Genomic DNA, 24,104 nt, shown 5'->3' on the forward strand with positions numbered 1-24,104 from the left:
CTTTATACTTAAACTAACTTCTACTACTACTACTGTAATATATAATACTCTCAAATCCCGATAACACCTGAGTCAACTGACACTGACATTATTTTGACGTTTAACGTCACTCCGACGCGTACGCGTTCGCCAAACGCCAGTAATTTGTTCAGTGACAGTATGTCTGTATACGGCGTGGGTGTGTATTTTGTTTGTGAATCGTATTTACATCGTTTTTCAGTCGTAATTAAGTCAGTTAACTCTTAAAGAGTAACGATTATTAGAAACCGAATCGGTAATAACAGGCAAAATGCAATTCACTAATTTGAAATGTGCTTAAATATTTCTAAAACGTTACACTATAATATAAACGTAAACAAGGTAACAGGAAAAAGTGGATTTACCAAGAAACTAGTCAGCGGTATGCGGTAAATAACATGTAGTCATCAGGGTATATTTGTGCGCGTAATCGTCTGATAACCGCTACAACGGTGCGTATTCCACGCCTCGAACAATTGAAATATGGATAAACAATGGAAGTGAGAAGGTGGCGGTGTCTGGTGCTGTGGGTGCTGTTAGCGAGATGCGCGAGAGGCGCGGAGGGCGCTGCGCTGCGCTGCCCGCCGCCGCCACCCGGCGCGGCGCCCCGCTGCCTGTACCGGGGCGAGGCTGACGACGAATACTTTTTTAATGTTGATGGTTTGTATGAATACAAATAAACATTCCAATAAATACTTAGTTATAAGTACATACCGAAACTTTTATAAGTCTATTTATTTATTCGTATCTTTCTTATACAGGGTGTAATCGTTAAGTGTGCACAGGCGATTATTTCGGAACTATTGCCCATATCAAAAAACTTTAAACTGATATTGAAAGCCCTATACCTAATGAGTAAGATTACTATAATAACTTTTAGAAAATAAAACAGGAAATATCCAAAAAGTTACATTAAACACTCCCATACATTGAAATTTCCATACATTTTGTGTTCAAAGCAAATGTTTGAAGTGACGTCTTCGTTTTTTAATACCATTGTATTCCACATCGAGCTCTATTTACAGTTTCCAAATGAATTTTTATTAAAATTTGCGAAGTAATTTAAGCACAAATTCAAAAAAAGAACCAAAATTTTTCATATTACATGTTTAGGATAGTCACATATTACATGTTTAGGATAGTCATATCTCATACTAAATGTATGGGCGTGTTTGTTTTAAAAAGTTATTATATTCATTTTACTCATTTTAGGTAAAGGGCTTTCCATATCAGTTTAAAGTTTTTTGATATCTGCAATTGTCGCTGCGTACACTGTCACTAATTCACTATACTTGGATTCACTAATAAAACACCACTGCTGTTGTAAGGCATTTAATTAATCAAAACACAGTATACATATGATATTACAAAAACAAAACACTAGCCAGTTATAAGAACGAACAATTCTAACGTGGCGCCATCTAGTTTGCGATAAGGAACTAAACGTAGACTAAACGACGGTATTGAACATCCCGCCCACCAAAAGCACCTAGTGCTTTTCTAAACAAAAAGAAACATAAAGAACAATTCAGTTCAAGAGTACATTTAACCTAATAAACACAAAGTAATTCTTATAACATCTCAACGTAAACAATAGAGACTCTTATTACATACATCTAAACTCAACGTAAACAATATAAACTTGAGAGTGAACTAAAACAATATTTACTTCTAAACAACAACATTTTTCAATGTAAAAAATAGGAACAAAAAATACTGCTACATTAACTTAACTAAGAACTCTATACAATATTAATGAGCTAGGCCTTTGGTAAAATGCATAACTTATTACAAGGACGTTTACAAAGACCGTTCTTAGTTTTAATTGTTACAACTCGGGTAAGGTTGTCTTTACCCGGATGTTTTTCAACGATTTTCCCTAATAACCATTTAGCTGGAGGAACATTGTGGTCCCTTATAATAACAATATCGTTAACGTCAGGTTCTGTCTTTTTTGAAAACCATTTGTACCTATTATTTAACGTCACTAAATACTCATTAGACCACGTCTTCCAAAAATTATTAACCATCCGTTGAGTAAGCTTCCACCTTTGAAGACCTGTGAGAGAGGTCTTTGAATAATCGCTTTCAGGAATTAAGACTAATGGTTCACCAACTAAGAAGTGCCCAGGTGTGAGGGGCATCTCGTCACCTGGATTATCACTAATTGCAGAAATTGGACGGGAGTTTAAGCAGGCTTCTACTTGGGTCAACACAGTTGTCAGTTCTTCGAAGGTAAGTATTGCGTCTCCTACTATTCTTTTCAGGTGTGTTTTCGCTGAACGAACACCCGCTTCCCACAGCCCTCCAAAGTTAGGCGCGTGTGGTGGTATAAAATGCCAAGTGGTTCCGTCCTGGGTAAGTAAATTACTAATTTCGTCGGCCAACACTGATTTCGCTTGACACAACATTTTACGCAGCTCTTTATCCGCACCAACGAAATTAGTCCCATTGTCGCTGTACAGATCGCGGCAGTGCCCTCTTCGAGACACAAAGCGTTTGAATGCAGCTATGAATCCGGAACTGGTAAGGTCTGACACAGCCTCTAAGTGGATCGCCTTAGTCGCCATACATACAAATAGACAAATATAGCCCTTATAGGATTTCGATCCTCTACCAGGCGAAAACCTAATATCTATGTACCCGGTAAAATCAACACCTGATGACCTAAATGGTTTATCCGGAGTCAATCTAACCTTAGGTAACTGGCCCATTAATTGGTTGTTATCCTGGCGAGAATAACGTAGGCAAGTCATGCATTCTCTGTAGCACTTCTTCACCTTTTCTCTAAGTCGTAGGATCCAAAATTTACTTCTCAAGAAGTTTATCATAAGTTGTGGCCCCCCGTGAAGTGTTCTGTGGTGCGCATCCAATATTAATAACCTAGTGAGATGAGACTCACTGGGCATTATTAGAGGATGTTTCTTATTAAACTGTACAGAAGACAGTTGTATTCGACCGCCCACCCTTAGCAACCCTTTTTCATCTATAAAGGGTGCAAGAGTGTGCAGTGGACTTCCTTTAGTAACACTTCCGGTTCGAGACATTAACTTATTAATTTCATCCTCAAAATATAGTCTTTGGGTAGCTTTAACAATTATATCTAATGTAGTGTCCATTTCATTGGTCGTAATTCTTTTATTAATATCGCTCAATTCTTTAGGTTCCCTCAGTTTTAGAAATTTTCTACAGTAAGATAACACTCGTAACATTCTAGTCAGATTTGAAAACCGCTCCCATATAAATTCTTCAGCAGATCGCGTCGTATTGGTAAGTACCTTTAACGGTCGTACTTCAACATCAGTGTCAACATCTAAATGTGTTGTACTATAAACATGGTTATCGTGTAGACTCTTAGGACCATGCCACCAAAGATCATAATGGATTAGGTCTCGAGAGGATATACCTCTAGAGGCACAATCGGCTGGATTTTGGTCTGTGGCAACATGGTTCCATTGATCACTATCTAGAACAGTCAAAATCTCGGAGACCCTGTTGCTCACAAACGTCGTCCAACGGCTGGGTTCTCCACGGAGCCATGCAAGCACTATGGTCGAGTCGGACCAGGCAAACAACTTATCTTTAGGTACCTGCAGTACTTGTGCAGCCTCGGAAATTAATTTGGCAGCCAACAACGCCGCGCATAGTTCCATTCTCGGAATGGATATCTCCTTCTGAATTGGGGCGACTTTAGTTTTAGATGTGACTACATTTACGTGAGTATTACCTTCGGTGTCCATGGTTTTCAGATAAACGACAGCAGCATAAGCTACCTGAGAAGCGTCAGCAAATACGTGAAGCTCAACTGGATCATCATTCGTTGTAGAAAGCCACCTAGGAACAGCTATACCTCGAATACCATCTAACTCTTTTCTAAAGTGTAGCCATTGATTTAATAATTCTGACGAAAGATTTTCATCCCAATTCAATCCAGATTTCCACAGAGTTTGCATAAAGATCTTCGCCGTAATAAGGACAGGAGCAACCCAACCCAAAGGGTCGTAAAGTCGCGCAATATCAGACAACACTTTCCGTTTGGTTACAGGCTCATCTAACTCCGGTAAATTGTAAGTATACTCAAATTTATCTATGTTTTTATTCCAGGAAATACCCAACACCTTAATTGTATCATTGATTTTAAAAATAAATGTATCTTTTGAAGATTGATTATCATTTTCGATATGATTCAGTAATTTTGGACAATTACTGCACCACTTTTGGAGCTTAAATCCACCTTTAGACATTAATTGATTCATCTCTTTATAAATATCTATAGCTTTCTCTTCTGAATTACAACCGGTCAACAAATCGTCCATATAAAAATCTTCAAGTGTAATTTTTGCGGCAAGTGGATATCTCAACTCTTCATCTCGAGCCAATTGTTGCAGTGATTTAACCGCCAAATACGGGGCACAAGCAGTACCGAAGGTAAGTCGCGATAGCTTAAAATGTTGTATGGGTTGTGATGGATCAGCCCGCCATAAAACTCTTTGGAAATTTGAATCATCTTCATGTACCACTATCTGTCTATACATCTGTACGATGTCTGCCACAATACAATAAATATGCGTTCGCCACCTCATTATAATGTGGCGCAAATCTTGTTGAATTTTAGGTCCAACGAGTAACGTGTCATTCAATGATACGTTATTATTCCCCTTGCACGACGCATCAAAAACAACACGAAGTTTGGTGGTTTCCTTGTCTTCCCTTATCACGGCGTGATGAGGTAGGTAAAAGGAAAATGGATACTCAATATCCTCCTTACTTAAAATCGGTTCCATGTGTTTCTGATTCTGGTAGTCGACTATAACCTTCTCATATTCAGCGTGCAAGTCAGAATTCTTTTTAAACTTTCTTTCTAATACCTTAAATCTCTTCAAAGCAACTTCCTTGGAATTTCCGTACACACACTTTGGATCTGGCTCCTTAAATGGCAATCTCACTACGTAACGACCTTCTTCATTTCTTGTGGTAGTACTCTCATAAATTTCTTCACATCTGATTTCTTCCTTCGTAAGTTTCTTTCCTATTAAATCTGGTTCTCTTTCAATTTCCCAAAACTGCGTCAAAATATTGTCTTCTCTAACCTGTAAATGTAAATTTACTACTCTAGGATTTGATTCTTCATTTTCGCCTATTCTTCCAGACAAGATCCAGCCAAGATGAGTATTCTGTGCAATAGGACCGTCATGCATGGGATGCTTCAAGAAACCACTCAACATTATTTGACTGAAAGTATCTACTCCTAAAATAATATCTATCTTACCAGGTGAACCATATTTGGGATCTGCTAACGGTAGATTATTGAGCTCTGGCCAATCAAAAATGGAAACCTTACTCGACGGAAGAAAAGATGTTAAAGATGGCAACACATATGCATTTACTGAAACAGAAAATTCATGATTATGTAGTGATTCTAACTCAAATGAAACAATGTGCTTAGATCTAAGTTTACCATCACCTACTCCAGTTATTAAACCATTTATTGGTGTACGCTTAAGACATAAATATTGTACAGTACTTTCGGTAATAAAAGAGGCCTCAGAGCCTTGATCGATTAATATTCGCACAGTTTGGACACAGCCATTTGCGGATTTGATCCTAGCTAATGCTGTAGCTAATAGCACTTTGACCGGATGTGTATCTTTCGCAAAATGAGCTACTACTTTCTTATCATACTGGCGACTCTCATCTAAACTCGTCGGTTGGTGGCTTGTACTCGTACTTGGTTCCCCAGATACAGGGAGAGGATTTCTTTCTATATGCAGCAGGGTGTGGTGTCGTCTGCCACAACGCCGGCAACACGTCGACTGGTGACAGCTCCTCACGTTGTGGTTGGATGAGAAACAATTGAAGCAAAGTCTCTTGGCTTGAATAAACTCATATCTCTCTTCGGGAGACTTGCCTCCAAATTGTTTACATTGGTATAATAAATGAGCATCCGAACAGCATACGCAGACTTTACTATTTTCTTTGTAAGTATCCTTTTTATTATCTTGCATAATATGAAACGCCTTTTGTCTTGTTTGCTTAGGACTTATACTATTCTTCATGTTTGGTTTAGATTCACCTACTAGCATCTCTAATGTTCTAAATCTACTTTCCAGGAAGGTTACGAGCTCACTCCATTTTGGGATGCTGTCGGTTTGAGATCGGCCAGCCTCGGTCTCCCACTGGCGGCGGGACTCTAAATCTAATTTTGAGACTATTAAAAAATTAATGATCGCATCCCACGAAGACACGTCAATATCTAAATTCTTTAGAGCCTTCAAACATGCCTCCGTGGTATCGATAAGATGTTTGATTGCTGTAGCCGACTCGCTAGACATAGGCTTTTGACCGAACAAACGTTTTAGAATCTCATTAACATTGAATCTTTTGTTATTATATCTGCGCCTCAATCTGTCCCACGCCTCTTCATAATTTGTATCAGTAGTCGATAAGCTCCTTAATAAATTCTCTGGTTCGCCTTTTAAACTACATTTCAGGTAATGCAACTTCTGAACCTGGCTTAATGATGGATTTCTATCTATCAAAGAGACAAACATGTCGTGGAAGCTCTGCCATTCTTCATAATTACCCGAAAATGTGGGCAACTGTATTTGTGGGAGCTTCACCTCGCTGCCTGCGCCGGTGACGTTCGATGGACAGACTTTAGAAGAACCCGCTGAGCTGGAACCAAGATCAACCTTCATCTTTGATTTGTAACTAATATAAATTTCTTCTAGGTTTTCATAAATCTCTTCGGTAAAATAGGGGGTTTTTTCGCGTTCCCTTTTTGATGCAACTGATACAATATTCAAATGGTTCTCGGTAAACTTCTTCCAACTTGCCTCCAAACATTCTAATTTTATTCCTATGTAAACGTTTGTCAGTCTTTCTTTTGGAGTCTTTTTATAATTTGAAAAACTTTTATTTATTTGTTCATGTATCTCTACTTGCTGAGCAACGAATGGATCCATTTCTTCTATCTTTAATTTTATTCAAAATTTTTCTAAGTCCAAAGTGTATACAAATTTTTCTAAGTCCAGTGTTCATACAAATTTTAATCAAATTTTTCTAAGTCCCATATGCATACTAATTTTTATCAAATTTTTCTAAGTCCAAGATGCATACTAATTTTGATCGAATTTTTCTAAGTCCAATATTTAATCAAAATTTTCTAAGTTAATATTTAAGCTAATTTTTATAAGTCCAAGTTATCACAACACTGAATTTTTACAAGTCTTTATTGTCCACTTAGTTCACTTTACTCACGGTTTTTAAAAGTCCTTTATTCCTTTATTCCCGGGTTTCGGCACCAGATGTCGCTGCGTACACTGTCACTAATTCACTATACTTGGATTCACTAATAAAACACCACTGCTGTTGTAAGGCATTTAATTAATCAAAACACAGTATACATATGATATTACAAAAACAAAACACTAGCCAGTTATAAGAACGAACAATTCTAACGTGGCGCCATCTAGTTTGCGATAAGGAACTAAACGTAGACTAAACGACGGTATTGAACAGCAATAGTTACGGAATAATCGCCTGTGCGCACTTAACGATTACACCCTGTATATATTTTATAATTATAATATTATAATAAATTTATAAAGATCAAAGGTTAAAATTATGTTTGATATTAATTATATTATGACTGGAACCGTTTATAGACATTATGTTATACAAGTGACTAAAATTTCCTCATTCTTATTTATTATTATCAACTAGCTGATGCCCGCGACTTCGTTCGCGACGTAAACAACTGGAGGATTTCAATTAAATAAAATTAGATTTAACTGAAATCCTCAAAATAAAGAAGAAAGCATTACAAAAAAGAATAAAAAATTGGTTTTGAATATTACACGTATCATCTAATAGAAGATTGGTAATTTTGCTTTATACGCACCCTTAATTCGTTTTTGTTAAACCCTTATTGTAGGTAGGTACTCATTTAAATTATTTTAAACTAGCTTCCGCCCGCGACTCCGTCCGCGCGGATGTGGGTCTTCGCGTGGATAGTTTATTTCTCCATTTTGAGTAACTCTGACATTAACATCTTATAAATATCTATTGGACCCAAATACGGCTAGGCCTATTATAATACCCAACGTGTGTTCTCGGTTCTACAGAACAACGTCTATGGATAAAACTGAAAAATTAAGTTTATTTTTTTCTACGTATTTTTCCAGGATAAAAAGTATCCTATTTTACGCCCATGATAATAAGGTATAATTATACCAAGTTTCATCGAAATCGAACCGTAGTTTTCACGTGATGTCTTCACATACAGACAGACAGACAGACAGACAGACAGACAAAAATTTTTTTAATCACATATTTGGGTTTGGTATCGATCCAGTAACACCCCCTGCTATTTATTTTTTCAATATTTTCAATGTACAGAATTGACCCTTCTACAGATTTATTATAATATGTATAGATTATTTATAAAGTACGTAAATAATTTGGAAGCAACTCAAGCGCAGTCACGTCTCACAAACTGTGCTTTTGATGATTTGTTAAAGTTATTGCTAAACTCAAACTCAAACATTTATTTATTCAATAAGGCTTCTTTTAAGAGCACTTTTGAATCGTCATAACATTTTTTAAAATTTACCACCGATTCGGAAAGCAGTATCTATGGAGAAGAATCGGCAAGAAACTCCATAGTTGCTCTTCTTAACACATCATAATTCATAACTAAATGAATTTCGATGATATATCTAAGCTATCATCGAAATTCATATACAGTTCATACCAAGTAAGCTATAGATAATAATTATTTATTTAATGTCTAAAACTTAACAAACTGAAAAATTCATGCAAATAAAAATAGATCTGCTCCAGCTATAAACGGTGTTATCAATCTCTATTACCTACCTTTTAACTTTGAGTCTATAAAATGTAACAGTAGGTATATAATGAATTTTTAAATTTCAGGTAACGATATCAAAATAGATTATGGGGCGAGATACTTTCGTCTGAACTGTCCAGAGAACGTGCGGCTAGACGGCGGCGCGCTGCCGCAGCTGGAGCGCGCCGCGCGCGTGCCGCAGGTGCTGCTGCACGGCTGCGCGCCGCCCGCCGCCGGCTACGCGGCCGCGCTGCGGGCGCTCAACGTCAGCGTGGGCACCAAGCTCTACCTGGACGCCACGCCGCCCGAGCCGCGCCTCGCCGCGCGACACTTCACGCAACTGCGTTTGACGACTTTGAGGATAAGCACGGACGGATTGTTGCGCCCCGATGCTACCTTTTTGGAGCCCTTGAATGAATTAGCGGACCTGACCCTCAAAAATGTCAAAGTGACTCCTTCCTCGCTGGCCGCGCTTTCACCGACGATTCGCTCCCTGAACCTGAATCGATCGGGCGTGGAGGAGCTTACCGATGTCATTTTCAACCGGCTCCCGGCACTCAGACGGTTGGTCGTCAGAGAGAACCTCCTCCTGACCGCTCTACTCGACGGAGCGAAATCTCTGACCGACGTGGACATCTCGGCTCCCTTGACCGCCCTGTCCATCGGCGACACGGTCAAAAACGTAGTGTGTCAAGGGGCGTCGACGGGGCCGAGGATCGGAGGATGTAAGAATGTTGTAAAATTGACTTTGAAAAATGTAACCGTGCCCACTGTGAACGTGTGGCTGGAGCGATGTGAAGCCCTTGAGACGGTGCGCGTGGAGCGCGCGAGGGGTGCGGGGGGCGGCGCGGGGCTCGCGCTGCGCGGCGCGCGGCTGCGCTCGCTCAGCGTGCTGGCGAGCGGGCTCCACGAGCTGCCGCCCGACTGGCTCACCGCTGTGCCGAAATTAAATGTTTTGAAAATCTCCAACAACAATATTACAACGTTACCGAGGTATCCGTTTTAATTTAGATGGTACGAATAAATAAAATTTAGGAGTCTGTTTTTAATAGCATGTAAAAAATTACCAAACTTTTTTCTCGGAGCATCTTACAGAAAGAAATTGTTTGAAATACATATAGGTATACTGTTTATTTCTTAGAGCATTAAACCATAATGCTCTAAGGTTTATGTTTACGTTTTGGCACACATGTAGCAAATTTTATCTTAATTTTATTTGTCCTACCTGTTACTACGTTTGTTCCGGCTAAATATCTGGAAATGCTGGACTGATTTTGACGGAAACTTTCAGGGTCAGATATATTAAAGAAAACATACTATAATAAAGTAAAATAAGGCCGCTTACTATGTATAATAAATTATTATTTTTCTTTATTTTAACGATTCAAAAGCACTTCTAAACGAAGTGTAGTTGAAAAATGTTGTGTGGTTTTATGAAACCACGGTATAAGTGAAACTTTCCGAACACTGCTTTATACCTATAGCCCGGTCAATTTAAACATTCGGTGCTACATAAAGTACCTCAGGCAAAGATTGTAGATCATAAAATTATCTATAACAAATGTATCAATACTTTCTTTCTTACGAGCCACCGTTTCTGAGATATAACGATTCAAAATGCAGATGTCGTATCACAGCCAGTTATTGCGTGTAAAAATAGTACATGATCTTTACACTTAACTAATGTAAATAAACTTTTTGATGAATATATATTTTCATTGATGCTGAGCTTTTCCACAGATTCCTGATTTTTTGACGCCCATACATTTAGTATGAGATATGACTATCCCCATCATGTAATATGAAAGGTTTTGGTTATTTTTTTGGTTTTGTGCTTAAATTTCTTCGCAAATTTTATTAACAATTCATTTAGAAACTGTAAATAGAGCTCGATGTGGAATACAATGGTATTCCAAATCGAGGATGTCACTCCGAACATTTGCTTTGAATACAAAATGTATGGGAAATTAAATGTATGGGCGTGTTTGATGTAAATTTTTTGGGTATTTCCCGTTTTATTTTTAAAAAGTTATTATTGTCATTTTACTCATTAGGTAAAGGGCTTTCGATATCAGTTTAAAGTTTTTTGATATATGCAATAGTTACGGAATAACCGCCTGTGCACACTTAACGATTACACCCTGTATATATTATATAAAATATTACAACTCTAGATGTATATACGTGGCGTGGCGCATATTATGACGATAACAACTTTTATAACTTTTTGAATCGTTATATCTCAGAAACGGTGGCTCGTAAGAAAAAAAGTATTGATACATTAATTTTTATAGACAATTTTATGATCTACAATCTTTGCCTGAGGTACTTTATGATAAAACTTACTGTTTTGCTGAAAATCGCGAAAAACTCATTTTTTTGACCTTTGACCGTGAATAAAATTTTTAGCTTACAGGGGAATGATGGGGAACTTTTAGACATTGTTTATAATTATGTTTTCAACAACTTCACAGAAATTCAGCCTGTTGGGACTTTATGTAGTAGTACCCTCATTTTTTGGTTTAAATTGACCGGGCTACTACTCGGCAGCCGACCGTCACGCGACATGCGCGACACAGACCAAAAAGTTTGAGACGATGTAATAAAAGTTTCACTTTAATAAGAATTAACGACACCACGCAAAGGCGACACTCCTCAATACTTACAAAATAGTAATAGCGATACCCTAAGTAAGCATTCTCTTTTATCAATATAATTCGACGATATAATATTATAACAACATTATTTTACAAGTACACCTAATCATTTTATGAGATTTAAAGGCAAAAATATGTTTACGAAGGGAACTGTTCGTGCCCACTACGAATTTGAAAGAGCTCGATCTCTCGAACAATAAGCTCGAGTACACAGCGCTGGAGGCGGTCGGCGAGGCGCGCTCGCTGGAGGCGCTGGCGCTGTCCAACAACCCACTGGGAGACCTGTGCAACGTCAGCGGCAACTACGTGCCCAACGGTCAGTAGCTCCGCCTCACCACCGCCTCCTCCACCTGTGCCTATAATCGATATCATGAGTGTAACGGGTGTGCGCAGCGGTGTCGGCGCTGTGGCGGCTGCGGCGGCTGCGGCGCGCGGCGCTGGCGCGCACCGGCGCCGCGCTGCTGTGCGCCGACTGGCGTCGCGACCTCGCCGACCTCACCGACCTCGACCTGCGCTACAACAACTTCACCGTCTTGCAGGTACAATATACACACCTCATTCCATTCTCGTCCTGGCCCGACTGGGCTCAAGAATCTAACTCGTTTATGATACTGTACTCGTGTATGTACATACTTTGACGGCTACTATAGTCTATACTACAATAATATCAGTTGCGTAAAAAATAGTCTTACGGTCTTTAGACGAATAATATTTCCAACGAAGTTTTCATATTAATCCCGAGTGTGTGTGCGCAGTGGGACGACCTGCAGTGGACGCGGGCGCGCGCCAGCCGCGTGGACCTGCGCGGCAACCCGCTGACGACGCTCGGCTACTCGCAGCGCGACTACCGCGCCGCGCTCGCCACACCGCCGCGCCCGCCACCGGTGAGTGTGTGTGTGTGCAAGTGTGTGTGTGATTCTTGCTCCATTGAATATTCTTGTGTTTGCCAGGGTTTGGGTTGTGGCAATAAAATAGCGAGCCATGGTGTTATACTGTCTACATGATGGCCATCATTTCACCATTACACCATTTTATAATGGTTCATTTTCTTAAAAATACTCGTATCGGTCATTATTACTATAAATATGAATTATATATTATATAGAAAAACGTTAAGCAAATGTGCAGTTCAAACAAAACGAAATAACATAGGTATTATTTTATGTCGACGCGTCGGCGTCCGTCGTCGTCGGTTACGTTGTTGAATTTTGTTGAAAAAATGTTTCGTAATAAAATTACTCTGCTATAACTTAAATTGACTCGTAAAATATTATATGTTTCCACTTTAACAATACCGTTTCAAAGATCGAAGACCCCAGGCTCGATCTTCAAGTTTAGATATAAAAATTCTAAATCTAGTACATACTTCGGTCGAACTTCTGTCCACACTCTGTTTTGCGGTCGAATGGAGCTTCGTCTCCGTAGCGTTTTTCACTCGTGACGTACAACCGCGACGGTCTGCAATAGTGCCCGTCGTTCGAAAATTTCACCAGTTTCAAAATTAATTACTGTCATCTATACCCCTTCGCAGCTCACTAGGATATTACTGGACACGCCGCTACAATGCGACTGCGAAGTGTATTGGTTCGCGCGCGCGCTGCGCGAGGCGCCCGCGCACCTCGCCGTCGCGCTCGACGCGGCCGCGTGCGGCGAGCGGCGCGCGGGCGGCGGGCGGGGCGCGCCCTACGACGAGTACGACGCGGGCGAGGGCACGCCGCTGCGCGCCGTGGCGCCGGAGCGGCTGACGTGCGCGGTGCCGGCGCCGCCGTGCCCAGCCGGCTGCGCGTGCGCGGTGAGCGGCGCGGGCGCGGTGCTGCGCTGCGCGCGCGCGGGGCTCGCCGCGCCGCCCGCGCTGCCGCCGCAGTTGCGACCCGTCATCGAGCTCGACCTCGCCTACAACAACATCACGCACATCGACGTCGAAGACGTGCCCTCGACTGTCGCGGTCGGTTCTCCCTTTATTTATTACCTAATTCGATAGAACAAAAAAAAACTAATAATTCTTAGTAAGATTTTGTATTCATTTATTTTTTACTAAGATAGCAACTAACTATTATGGGATGAAATGGGATGAGATGAGTTGAGGTGAGAATGAGTACCTACCACCCGGTGTGGACTCTGAATGGATACTAATTTAATATAATACTACTAAAAATAACTACGTTAAAATAACCGACTTTAAAAACGGAAAAGTAAAAAATAAAAAAGATTTGATATTATTAATTACTACATAATATTATTACGTAGTTTTTATTTAATACTTTTTAGTGTATTTTTCAACACGAATCAAACGAGCCCAAACTCGATAAAGTTGAGTCAATTAATTACTCAGTTCCTATGGCCACCTTCCGATTCCATCATCAAATCAGCTCTATGTCATGATAATTTTTCATCGCTATCAAATTTACATACGTATATAAAATTTCAGCTCAAACGGTAACCGGGAGGTGAATTTTGATTCAACTTTGATACTTGCTAGATTTTCAATTAAGTCATCGAGATCAGACAAAAATGCTCATAAAATAAAAACTACTAGCCCTACCCGAATGAAATTTTTATGGGACCAAATCGAAACCATTCCGCATCAAACAAAAAAAGAATCATGTAACGATTTGCTTTTTTTGTTCAGAAACCTCGGCGTAATCGGTGTACAATGTACATACTACATACATAAAAAAAAATTATACCGGCCGAATTGATAACCTCCTCCATTTTTTGAAGTCGGTTAATAAAAGATGCAACATCAGCGGATCGTAATCCTCGATGTCCCATTGTTTATACTTTATACGATTACTTGATCGTAGTATGTTATGGGATAACGGTAGGTGTTTTGAAAGATTCGTCAAAAGCTGTGGTCGAAAGGTACCCCGCACGCGAAACGCCGTACATGCGTTTTTTTACGTACGCAAATCCGAAACGTCGCAATTTCCTTCCTAGTGTCCTAGTAATTATTATAATAATGTCGAAAAAAAATAATAATAAAGAATTAATATTTATTTGCTAAAAACATAGTAACTACACAGAGATGTCAAAAAATTGCAATTGTTCATCATGGTTTCGCTTAGTAATAAAAATATAGCATACAAAAAATATTGCGTAAAATTAATTAAAATACAGTCAATATCGAAAGGGGAATGCCCGCCAGCCATAGACATTTGGGCCATAGGTGCACACATGTAAAAACATATTATTATGTAGATTATAATATTACTAGCTGAGGCCCACGACTTCGTTCGCGAGGACTTAAGACGTAAACTACTGGAGGATTTCTATTAAATTAGATTTAACTTATAAAGAAGAAAAGCATAACATAAAAGAATAATTATTTTCCTACCGAAATTTCTAGTTAACAATTGCATTACAAAAACTTTTAAAATCTCTTTATTAACTACGTTCGTTGCGCTCTTGCCTCTTATCTCTTCATGCAGTACTCCAGGAACACTATCTCACTCTCACTTTTGAATTGATTTTGAAATTTGAATATTTGGTTGTATGCGTATTCGGTATTCGGGACAATGTATGAAAATCTCATCGTGCAAACGCGCATAACGTTAATAATTACTGGCCTGTAAAGATCTAGAAGTAGACGTGCGAATATGCTTAGAACACAAGCGTTGAATTTAAGTTGACTCCTTGAATGTTTCCGACTCCCGGGACAAGCATGACGTTCATAATCAGCAGTCATAATGTTTAATAATATATGTCGGCGCAACGACGATAAACGACTACCCTCAAACTACTAAATAATTATAACTAGCCAAAGTTTACTTTGATCTTTTTAAATAAGTGGTTGATTCATTAATCAACCACTAATGAAACAATTAAATTAACGAAATAATTAATCTTTGTTAAAAATGATAAAAATTCATTGTAAAAATTCGAGTGGCAACCATCGAGATATATGTACTACTAGAGGGGTTATTCCAAACAAAATAATTGCGCGCGGCCGATGTGGTGGGGTACGTGTGGAACGAGCGAGGCGTGGCTTCAAGTTCAAAGATTAAGCAATGCGTGCAGATGCGACACATTGTGCAATCTGTTTACTCGGTACTATCTGGTGGTACTGATACTAGGGAATTAATAAGGGTGCACTCACACACATCAGTCACCGTCAAGTCACCGATGACTGATCGGTGACGGTTTGTGTACGTATCCACAAACACCAGTCACCGTCATGTTGTCCGTCAGTCACGTCGCTGGTTTGACTGAATCATTGAACACATACATCAGGTTAGTCAGTGATTAGACGTGTGTCACGCTAGAGAACATGTAGCAATTATTGACGGTAGCACGACGCTGACTGAACTGAGACGTGACGGCACCGGGTGAGTGGGGATAAAAGTATGATACATGTATGGAAAGATTATTTGACGTGCCTGACCGGTGACGTCACTGATAGATTTCGTGCCGGCGACTGTCGTGTGGGAACAGAGTCATACTAGAACTATTGATACATATTTTTTTTTAATCCTGTCCGGTGACGTGCCGTGACGGTGACTGATGTGTGTGAGTGCACCCTAAAACGAGGATTTTATATTAAACTATGTATTTTAATTTCCTTTAAATAATATCAATTTAGTAAGCTTTTGTCGTTTTGTGTAGTAATCAATAGTTTTATCAGTTTTTGCTTCATGATGTAATCGAATTTTGGAGTATTGGTTTATAATAGCCCTAATTAAATGGATACGATGATTCAATGTTGATGGCGTTTACGTATAAGAAACTCACATTTTGAAAAATCTCACGTGAGATTCGAGGATGGGGGAGGGGTTGAATAAATTCTCACGACATCTCACCAGGGGGGGAGGGAGGTGCAGAAAATTTAAAAAAACACCTCACGTAATTTATGGACGCCCCCTTACTCGATCACAATTTTTGTAACTTTACTATAAACGGAACTACATTTAAAAATATACTTTATTTATTGAGTTATAAGGTTGCTTCCATTCTGTTTATTTACATTCTCAAAAACATCAATCGCCGCAGAGGTGGCTTGCGACAAAGGCGGCTTGTGTCAAAGGCCTCGGCGATATCATTTAAGAACATATTATTATGTACTTTAGGCAAACTTGTAATAAGATCTATTTTACTTTCTTATTAGTCCATTTGACAAGGATATTGGGTAAGATACCTATTGGAATAATTTTATTATTATGTATGTACTTATTAAATCCGCGAATAAAAAAAATTTTTAGTCGTGAATATAGAAATTGGGCCGCATTTTTTTAATCCGCGAATAGTGAAAACACGAATAAAGGAAGCGCGATTAAGGAACTTTTACTGTATTAGTTTCTGTGAATGTTGTGTTTATTTGTAATTGTTGTGCATAATAATTTATAAATCCTATTGGAACAACTGTTGATTAACCTTTTTTTAATAAATAAAAATAGGTAAATAAATAAATATTACATAATATAACCTACCGTTTTACTTTGCGTAGTCGGGTAAAAGTATAAATATTTAGGTACTACACCACGGTAATCTTTCCTAGTAGATATTGTATATACATAGTTAAAAAAATCCAGTTACATTTTTTTAACAGACTCATCGATAGTGTCACGTCTGTGCTGTTAGTCTATGAAAAATGGCGCGAAACGCAGAACGCGTGGTGATTTTTCGCAAAATGATAACAATATTAGTAAAATGCATGACTTACTCATAATAAGGAAACTTACTGGTGAAAAGTCACTCCTCGGGCTTTGTTTGTATTATGGGAACTGTTAAAACAATATCTGAGCAAACACGAAGGCATTTTGAACAGAGCAATAACACGTGTTGACGCGGCAAGCGGGGGGCACAGTCCGACACAGACTAAAGAGACTTGTGATTCTTACCTCTAGCTCGTGTTAAAGAGAGTGTAGTAGCGATCGCCTCTCTAGTACGTAGTACATTCTATCTCGATGGTGGCAACACTCTAAACTAATTCTTGTGAGTCATGGTTTGCTTTAAATGCGATCGCCCGACGGCACAGAACACATTCACTCGCCGGCCGTCGGAGCGTTCGGAGCTCTCTCTATAATTTCCACGTAGATTAAAAAGGCAGTAAAATACCCACAGGCGTTCTTCTTCGAGTATGAGCGCCTGCTCTGATGATGGTGACGTCGGAATTGCTGACGTCACTCTTTTAAAAATAGCCTTTGGGCCCTTCTTTCGTCATATACATATAAGGCGATATATTATGAATATAGAGGCGCATAATGTTCCTCCCCACTTTCACTTTCACTCAAACTTTGACAACTTTGACTTTCGACAACTTTGACTTTGACAAAATAATTGACAACTTTGACTGACAAAATGTCAACTTTGACAAAATAACTTTGACAACTTTGACTTTGACTTACTTTCACTTTGACTTTGAAAACTTTGCCTTTCATAACTTTGACTTTGACAACTTTGACCTTGACAACTTTTATTTGACAAAATGACTGACAGCTTTGACTTTGACAACTTTGACTTCTTTCACTTTTACTTACACTTTGACTGAAAACTTTTGACTATGATAACTTTGACTGACAACTTCGACTGAAACGTTGACTTTGACAAAATGACTGACAACTTTGACCTTGACAACTTTGATTTTTGACAACTTTGACTTTGACAACTTTGACTCTGACAAAATGAATTTGACCACTTTGACCTTGACAATTTTGTTTTTGACAACTTTGACTTTATCTTAACCATCATTCGTATCATATGCAATCAATAATACATCACCTAGGAACTGAGCCGGACGGAAAATATTATTTTGCCCTGCCCAACCCAAATACCATATTACTGTCATAACATGGGCACAGCATCCTACCGTTTGACGGCCGACCATACAATTACATTTACAGCAATACTGTTTTATTGCACATCTACCACCCTCATTCCTGTTTATTAAAAATTAAAATACAAACGAAATACACCTTAGCTCTAAGCAAAGAACAGTTAGGACTTATGTTTATTCCTTCCATAATGCTGCTCCTGTGATTATTGCAAACATGTATTTGATAACAACCATTATATTATCTTATATGGGTCAAGGTATACGCTTTTACAACGGAATTCCTCATAATATTAAAGAGTTTAGTAGTTCTAAATTTAAAACTTATATAAAAAATGTACTAGTTCAGAGAGCCTATTACAGTATTAAGGAATATATGGACGATAAAAACCCATGGAAGGTTGTCGCGTAAAAACCACAGGACAGTTCTTTGGCATATCACTATAAATTATGATGTTACATATTATTATGTAATTTGTAAAATTAAATTGTAAAACTGACATGATTAAAAAGAGCAACTATGGAGTTTCTTGCCGATTCTTCTCCGTAGATACTGCTTTCCGAATCGGTGGTAAATGTTAAAATATAATTTTCATAATGCTTTTGTTTAATGTATAATTCTTATAGAATATCTCTCAACTCAGTGTGCCTTCTGGCAAAGGCCTCCTCCAGTAGTTTCCATTGCTTCCGGTCTTTGGCTACTCTCCTCCAATTCAACTACCAAGAGATCAAATTCAACCAGAGAACAATAGACTTCTAATTATGTCTTGTTTTTCATTAGTTAACAGATTAAACTGAAGAGATAAACAACAGTTGAAGATATTAACCAACAGACCAACTAGATATCAGCACCACAGATGATAAAAAAATTGTTAAATGCTTACCTGACGTGCCATCTTTTGGCCAATCATATTTTTTATGCGCTCCTCACGCAGAGAATCAGACCAGAGTGTGTGTGATCTTATTTTCACAAGCGACTTTGCACAGATGATGCTCACGTGTCCATATGGCCAACAGTACGAGCATTTTGTTGTTCAGTGGTTGGATATCGTACTTGATTCCAGGCTGCTGTCCAACAACAAGTGGCAATTATAACTCACTCGAAACTTGTACCTAAAAAGATAAAGATAATATTATATTAATTTCATATTGATATAAAATAAATGCACTCAGCTAGAAAGCAATTATCAGAGCATGACATAACAGTGACAGATCAATCACTTATTTACCTGTTGTCGAACCCATTGTTGTATAAGAATCCGCACGTCTGCAATTTCTAGCAAATGCCTTCGTAATCTCGAAACATTTAAATTTTAAACCACAGTTGACGCAGCGTAAATATTCTCTTGAATGAGTTACTGAGGACTGGGAAGAACTTTCGCCGATGCTTGGATCATCATTATCAGTGGATATACAGTCCAAGTTCGTTGGGCTCGTCCGGGGTTGTCGAAAGAAACGGGAGGGGAGTCCACGTTCGTACCGAGGTCAGCAGAATAATCGGAGTCCATTTAGGAAGCTTATTCGTTTGTCAGCTATCAAATCTGAAAGAAAACAAACAAAATAATACAAACACAAGCATTACATAGTCGACCAGCCTGGAGTCTGGACTCTGGACCAACCCTCGCGCCGGTGTAAACCAAAGAGTATAGTTGTATAAGTGTAAACTGAATTCTGAAAGAGAAAAAAGAAAAAAACCAAAGAGAATACAATACAAATACTACCTACGTAAGGGTAAGTGGCAGCATCGGTTTTGACGTTTACAGTCTAAGGGCGTATTCAGAAAGAAAGCTTGAAACTTATAAGCGCTTATCGGCGCTTGTCATGTTCATATATTTTCCTGCGCGGGTTACCAGCACTGACAAGCGCCGATAAGCGCTTATAAGCGCTTAAAAGTTTCAAGCTTTCTTTCTGAATACGCCCTTAGACTGTAAACGTCAAAACCGATGCTGCCACTTAACATGATTAAATTGATATCGATTTCTTGTTCGATTTAAACTTAAAATGAAATTATTAATGAACTAATAAATAAAATCATTTTTGTTTAATCTAAATAAATTCGTTAATTCACTAGCAATCCGATTGCTTTATACTTAAAATCGTAATAATTATCGAAAAGAATCTGAATAATGTTGTAATTGCAAAAAAAAACATTCAATTGTAATGTGGTCGGTAAACTTACAATCGATTAAATTAAATCGTTTTTTACGAAATTATGTATTGGCAACATTTTTTTTATTTCATCCCTAACCAATGACTAACGTACATAATATAATTTCCGTTAATTAATTTAAATCTATAGAGACCTTTTTATATTTTGTAAAAATTATTGCCATCTTGTTTGAAAAAACGAATACCGCGATTAATAAACATAATACAAGAATTTTTTTTACAAAATCAAAATGCTGGGCGCTGCATGGCCAAAAATGGGCATTCCTCTATAACCTCATTACAATTAATTGATATATCATTCCATATTAACAAAATCTTTAAATCTCCATCATTATTATTCATTTTACATTCATTTCATACTAATGCTCTAAGTTTCATACATATTAAAACATATTGTATTAAAATAGTATTATTGATGTCGGAGTTCGTGTGAAAATATGGACGTTCGGCATTCTTTAGCACAAAAACAGCAAAAACTACCGATCGGATCTCGACGAACGTACTGGAATAGGGCGTAAGCTACTTACCAGCGCGCACGGCCGGGCTGCGTCGAACGAACCGATCGCGTTCCAGCACCTGAACCTGTCGCACAACCGCATCGAGCGCCTGGACGCGAGCGTGCTGGGCGAGCGGCGCGAGGTGTGGCTGGAGGGCAACCCGCTGCGCTGCGACTGCGCGCTGCGCGGGCTGTGGGCGGCGCGCGCGCGCGTGGTCGACTGGGCGCGCGTGCGCTGCGCGGACGGCGCGCGGCCGGCGCTCGGCGCGCAGTGCGCCGCGCCCGCACCCGCGCCGCCCGCGCCGCCCGCCGCGCTGCTGCCTGCGCTGGCCGCGCTCGCTGTGGCAGCCGCGCTCGCCGCCGCGCTCATCCTCGTCTTCGTCACGAGCCCCAATGTTCGAGCGCGCATTAAGGTACGCCATCCTTATTTTTTTAAGGATTAATGAGTCAGTTTTCTCGCTTCGCGTTTATTTTTTTTAATTTTTAGTATTTGTTGTTAATTTTTGTTAGATATTTATACATGATTAAGTGTTCAATATTTTATTTCCATGTGCTTTCATTTTGAGAGTAATTAATTAAATTCTAATATAATTGTGAGTTTTTCTTCCCCACTTTCAGCCACTATAACTTTTATACGGATCAACCGATTTTCATCGAACACTCGCACATAAGTTACATTGAAATCGCTTCATTCGTTGGGGAGCTATGATGCCACAGATAGACAGACAGACACACACACACAAGACACGTCAAACTTATTATACCCCTCTTTTTGCGTCGGGGATTAATTAAGATGAAAACATCTGGATACTATCGGGCCATAAGTAGGTACGTCATTTACAGTAGACTTAAAACAAATATTCCTCGTGTTCCAGCGATTCCTGCTGGATCGAGGGCTGTGCACACACTGGGCATCCAGCGTGCTCGCGGCCGGCGCGGAGGGTTGGCTGGCAGGCGGCGCGGGACGCGGGGAGGGCGAGGGCGACGGGGAGGGGGGCGGCAAGGCAGATGACGACGAGGGCGAGTGCGAATACGACGCATTCGTGTCGTTCGCGCATGCGGATGCGGCTTACGCGGAGACACTGGCGGCGCGCCTGGAGGCAGGCCCGCACGCGCGACGCCTGTGCCTGCACCAGCGCGACTGGCTGCCCGGCGAGCTCATCTCCGACCAGATCATCAATTCCATCCACAAGTGAGACATATTCGCGCGGCCACGTCGATCACTATAATATCATTTCTACAAAATAATCATCACTGATTCGTTATAGTAGGGGAGCCTACAATGCTAAATGGGGATTTACTCGATCGTTATTGGAACCTATCACAATAATTAGTAGATTAGACGACAGCAAGAAACAGAGGTTTCCGCTTTTAGCGGTAGGGAAGCGGTAAATTCCAAAATACCCTCTTGTGCTCCCCTAATATTACCTTCTCCTGAAGATGTTTTTATCACATTTTATAAACATTATTTATCTATAAAAACTATGTTAAAAACAACCGACTTCAAAAACGGAAAAGTAAAAAATAAAAAAAGATTTGATATTATTAATTACTACATATTATTTAGATGTGCTATTGACTAAATAGGTTTGATGTCGGTGCACGGGCTTAATACTAAGTGCTTAGTGCTTGGCACCGACTTCAAACCTATTTAGTCAATAGCACATCTAAAATATGTAGTAATTAATAATATCAAATCTTTTTTTATTTTTTACTTTTCCGTTTTTGAAGTCGGTTGTTTTTAACGTAGTTTTTATTTAATACTTCTTAGTGTATTTTTCAACACGAATCAAACGAACCCAAACTCGATAAAGTTGAGTCAATATAATATTACTGAGTTCCTATGGCCACCTTCCGATTCCATCATCAAATCAGCTCTATTTCATGATAATGTATCGCTATCCAATTTACATACGTATGCAAAATTTCAGCTCAATCGGTAACCGGGAAGTGAATCAAAGTTACTTGCTACATTTCAATTAAGTCATCGAGATCAGACAAAAATGCTCATAAAATAAAAACTACTGGGCCTATCCGAATAAAATTTTTATGGGACCAATTCGACACCATTCCGCATCAAACAAAAAAAGAATCACGTAAATCGGTTCAGAAACCTCGGAGTAATCGGTGTACATACATAAAAAAAACATACCGGCCGAATTGATAACCTCCTCCTTTTTTTGAAGTCGGTTAAAAACTATTTTTGGCCATAAAACTCACGCTCGGTGTCGCAGGTCACGGCGCACGATCGTGCTGGTGTCGGACGCGTTCGCGGCATCTCGCTGGGCGCGCGCCGAGTGCCGCTGCGCGCTGGCGCTGGCGCTGCGCTCGCGCCGGCCGCGCCTGCTGCTCGTGCTGCTGCCCGCGCTGCGCCGCGCCGCGCTCACGCGCCTGCACCCCGCGCTGCCGCGCTACGCCGCCGCCGCCACCTACCTCGCCTGGGACGAGCCGCACTTCTGGCGCAAGCTGGAGCGCGCCGTGCCCGCCGCGCCCCCCGCCTCACCACCCGCCGCGCCGCGCTACTGAGCGCATCTAGCGCGACCTGTGAAAACAAATCCATCTTTGGCGCCATCCGCCAATCGGGTTGTAAAATATATAGACAATATGAATTTGTGGTGCTAAATTTTTTCTTCGATATGACGATATTATTATTTTTACTTCAAAATAACTCACTAGTTAAGTCGGTTTCCTAGTTTTAATGATATTTTTGACAAATGTGATTATTAAAGTTATTTTGTATTGTGTAGTAAAATTATAAAATATTACGCATTTTAAATTCAAGGTTTTGTGCCATTCATTAAAATTACAAAACAACATTCTATTGATAAGATTATAATTATTTTAAATAAAAATAAAAAAATGTCGAAAATTATTGGTTTTCTTTACAGTTTACACCTACCTACCCTTGATACTCGAGGATAATATGATTTTTGGCAATGATGGAGAGTGAAACTGTTCATTCATCTAATCAGTAATAATATACTTATATTAAATAAATATTTTTGAAAAATTAATTTCGAAATTAAATGTTTTCAAATCAATAAATCTTCAAAGATCACTCCAACATATTGATTTTTTTTCTTTTTTGGTTTGCATTTTTTATTACAAACCCACTTAAGAAGTTAAGAAGGGATATCAAGCAAAATT

The 24,104-nt window shown here is 39.4% G+C and overlaps 1 protein-coding gene across 1 annotated transcript; it reads left to right on the plus strand.

Annotated features, from left to right (window-relative positions):
- The first annotated feature begins 131 nt into the window (after positions 1-131).
- Positions 132-23,833, plus strand: LOC149488685 (uncharacterized). Its single transcript, XM_089695324.1, has 9 exons — positions 132-678; positions 8,956-9,862; positions 11,673-11,842; positions 11,920-12,065; positions 12,282-12,410; positions 13,058-13,471; positions 21,035-21,370; positions 21,833-22,149; positions 23,192-23,833. Exons 1-9 carry the CDS (start codon positions 513-515, stop codon positions 23,481-23,483), a joined length of 2,877 nt encoding a protein of 958 aa, XP_089551450.1. The 5' UTR covers positions 132-512; the 3' UTR covers positions 23,484-23,833.
- Positions 23,834-24,104: the final 271 nt, after the last annotated feature.

This window comes from Colias philodice, chromosome 5, assembly GCF_061535455.1.
Source record: "Colias philodice isolate Cphi_HAF_F1 chromosome 5, ilColPhil1 Martin Lab GWU primary, whole genome shotgun sequence".
In the NCBI taxonomy this organism is placed as follows: domain Eukaryota; kingdom Metazoa; phylum Arthropoda; class Insecta; order Lepidoptera; family Pieridae; genus Colias; species Colias philodice.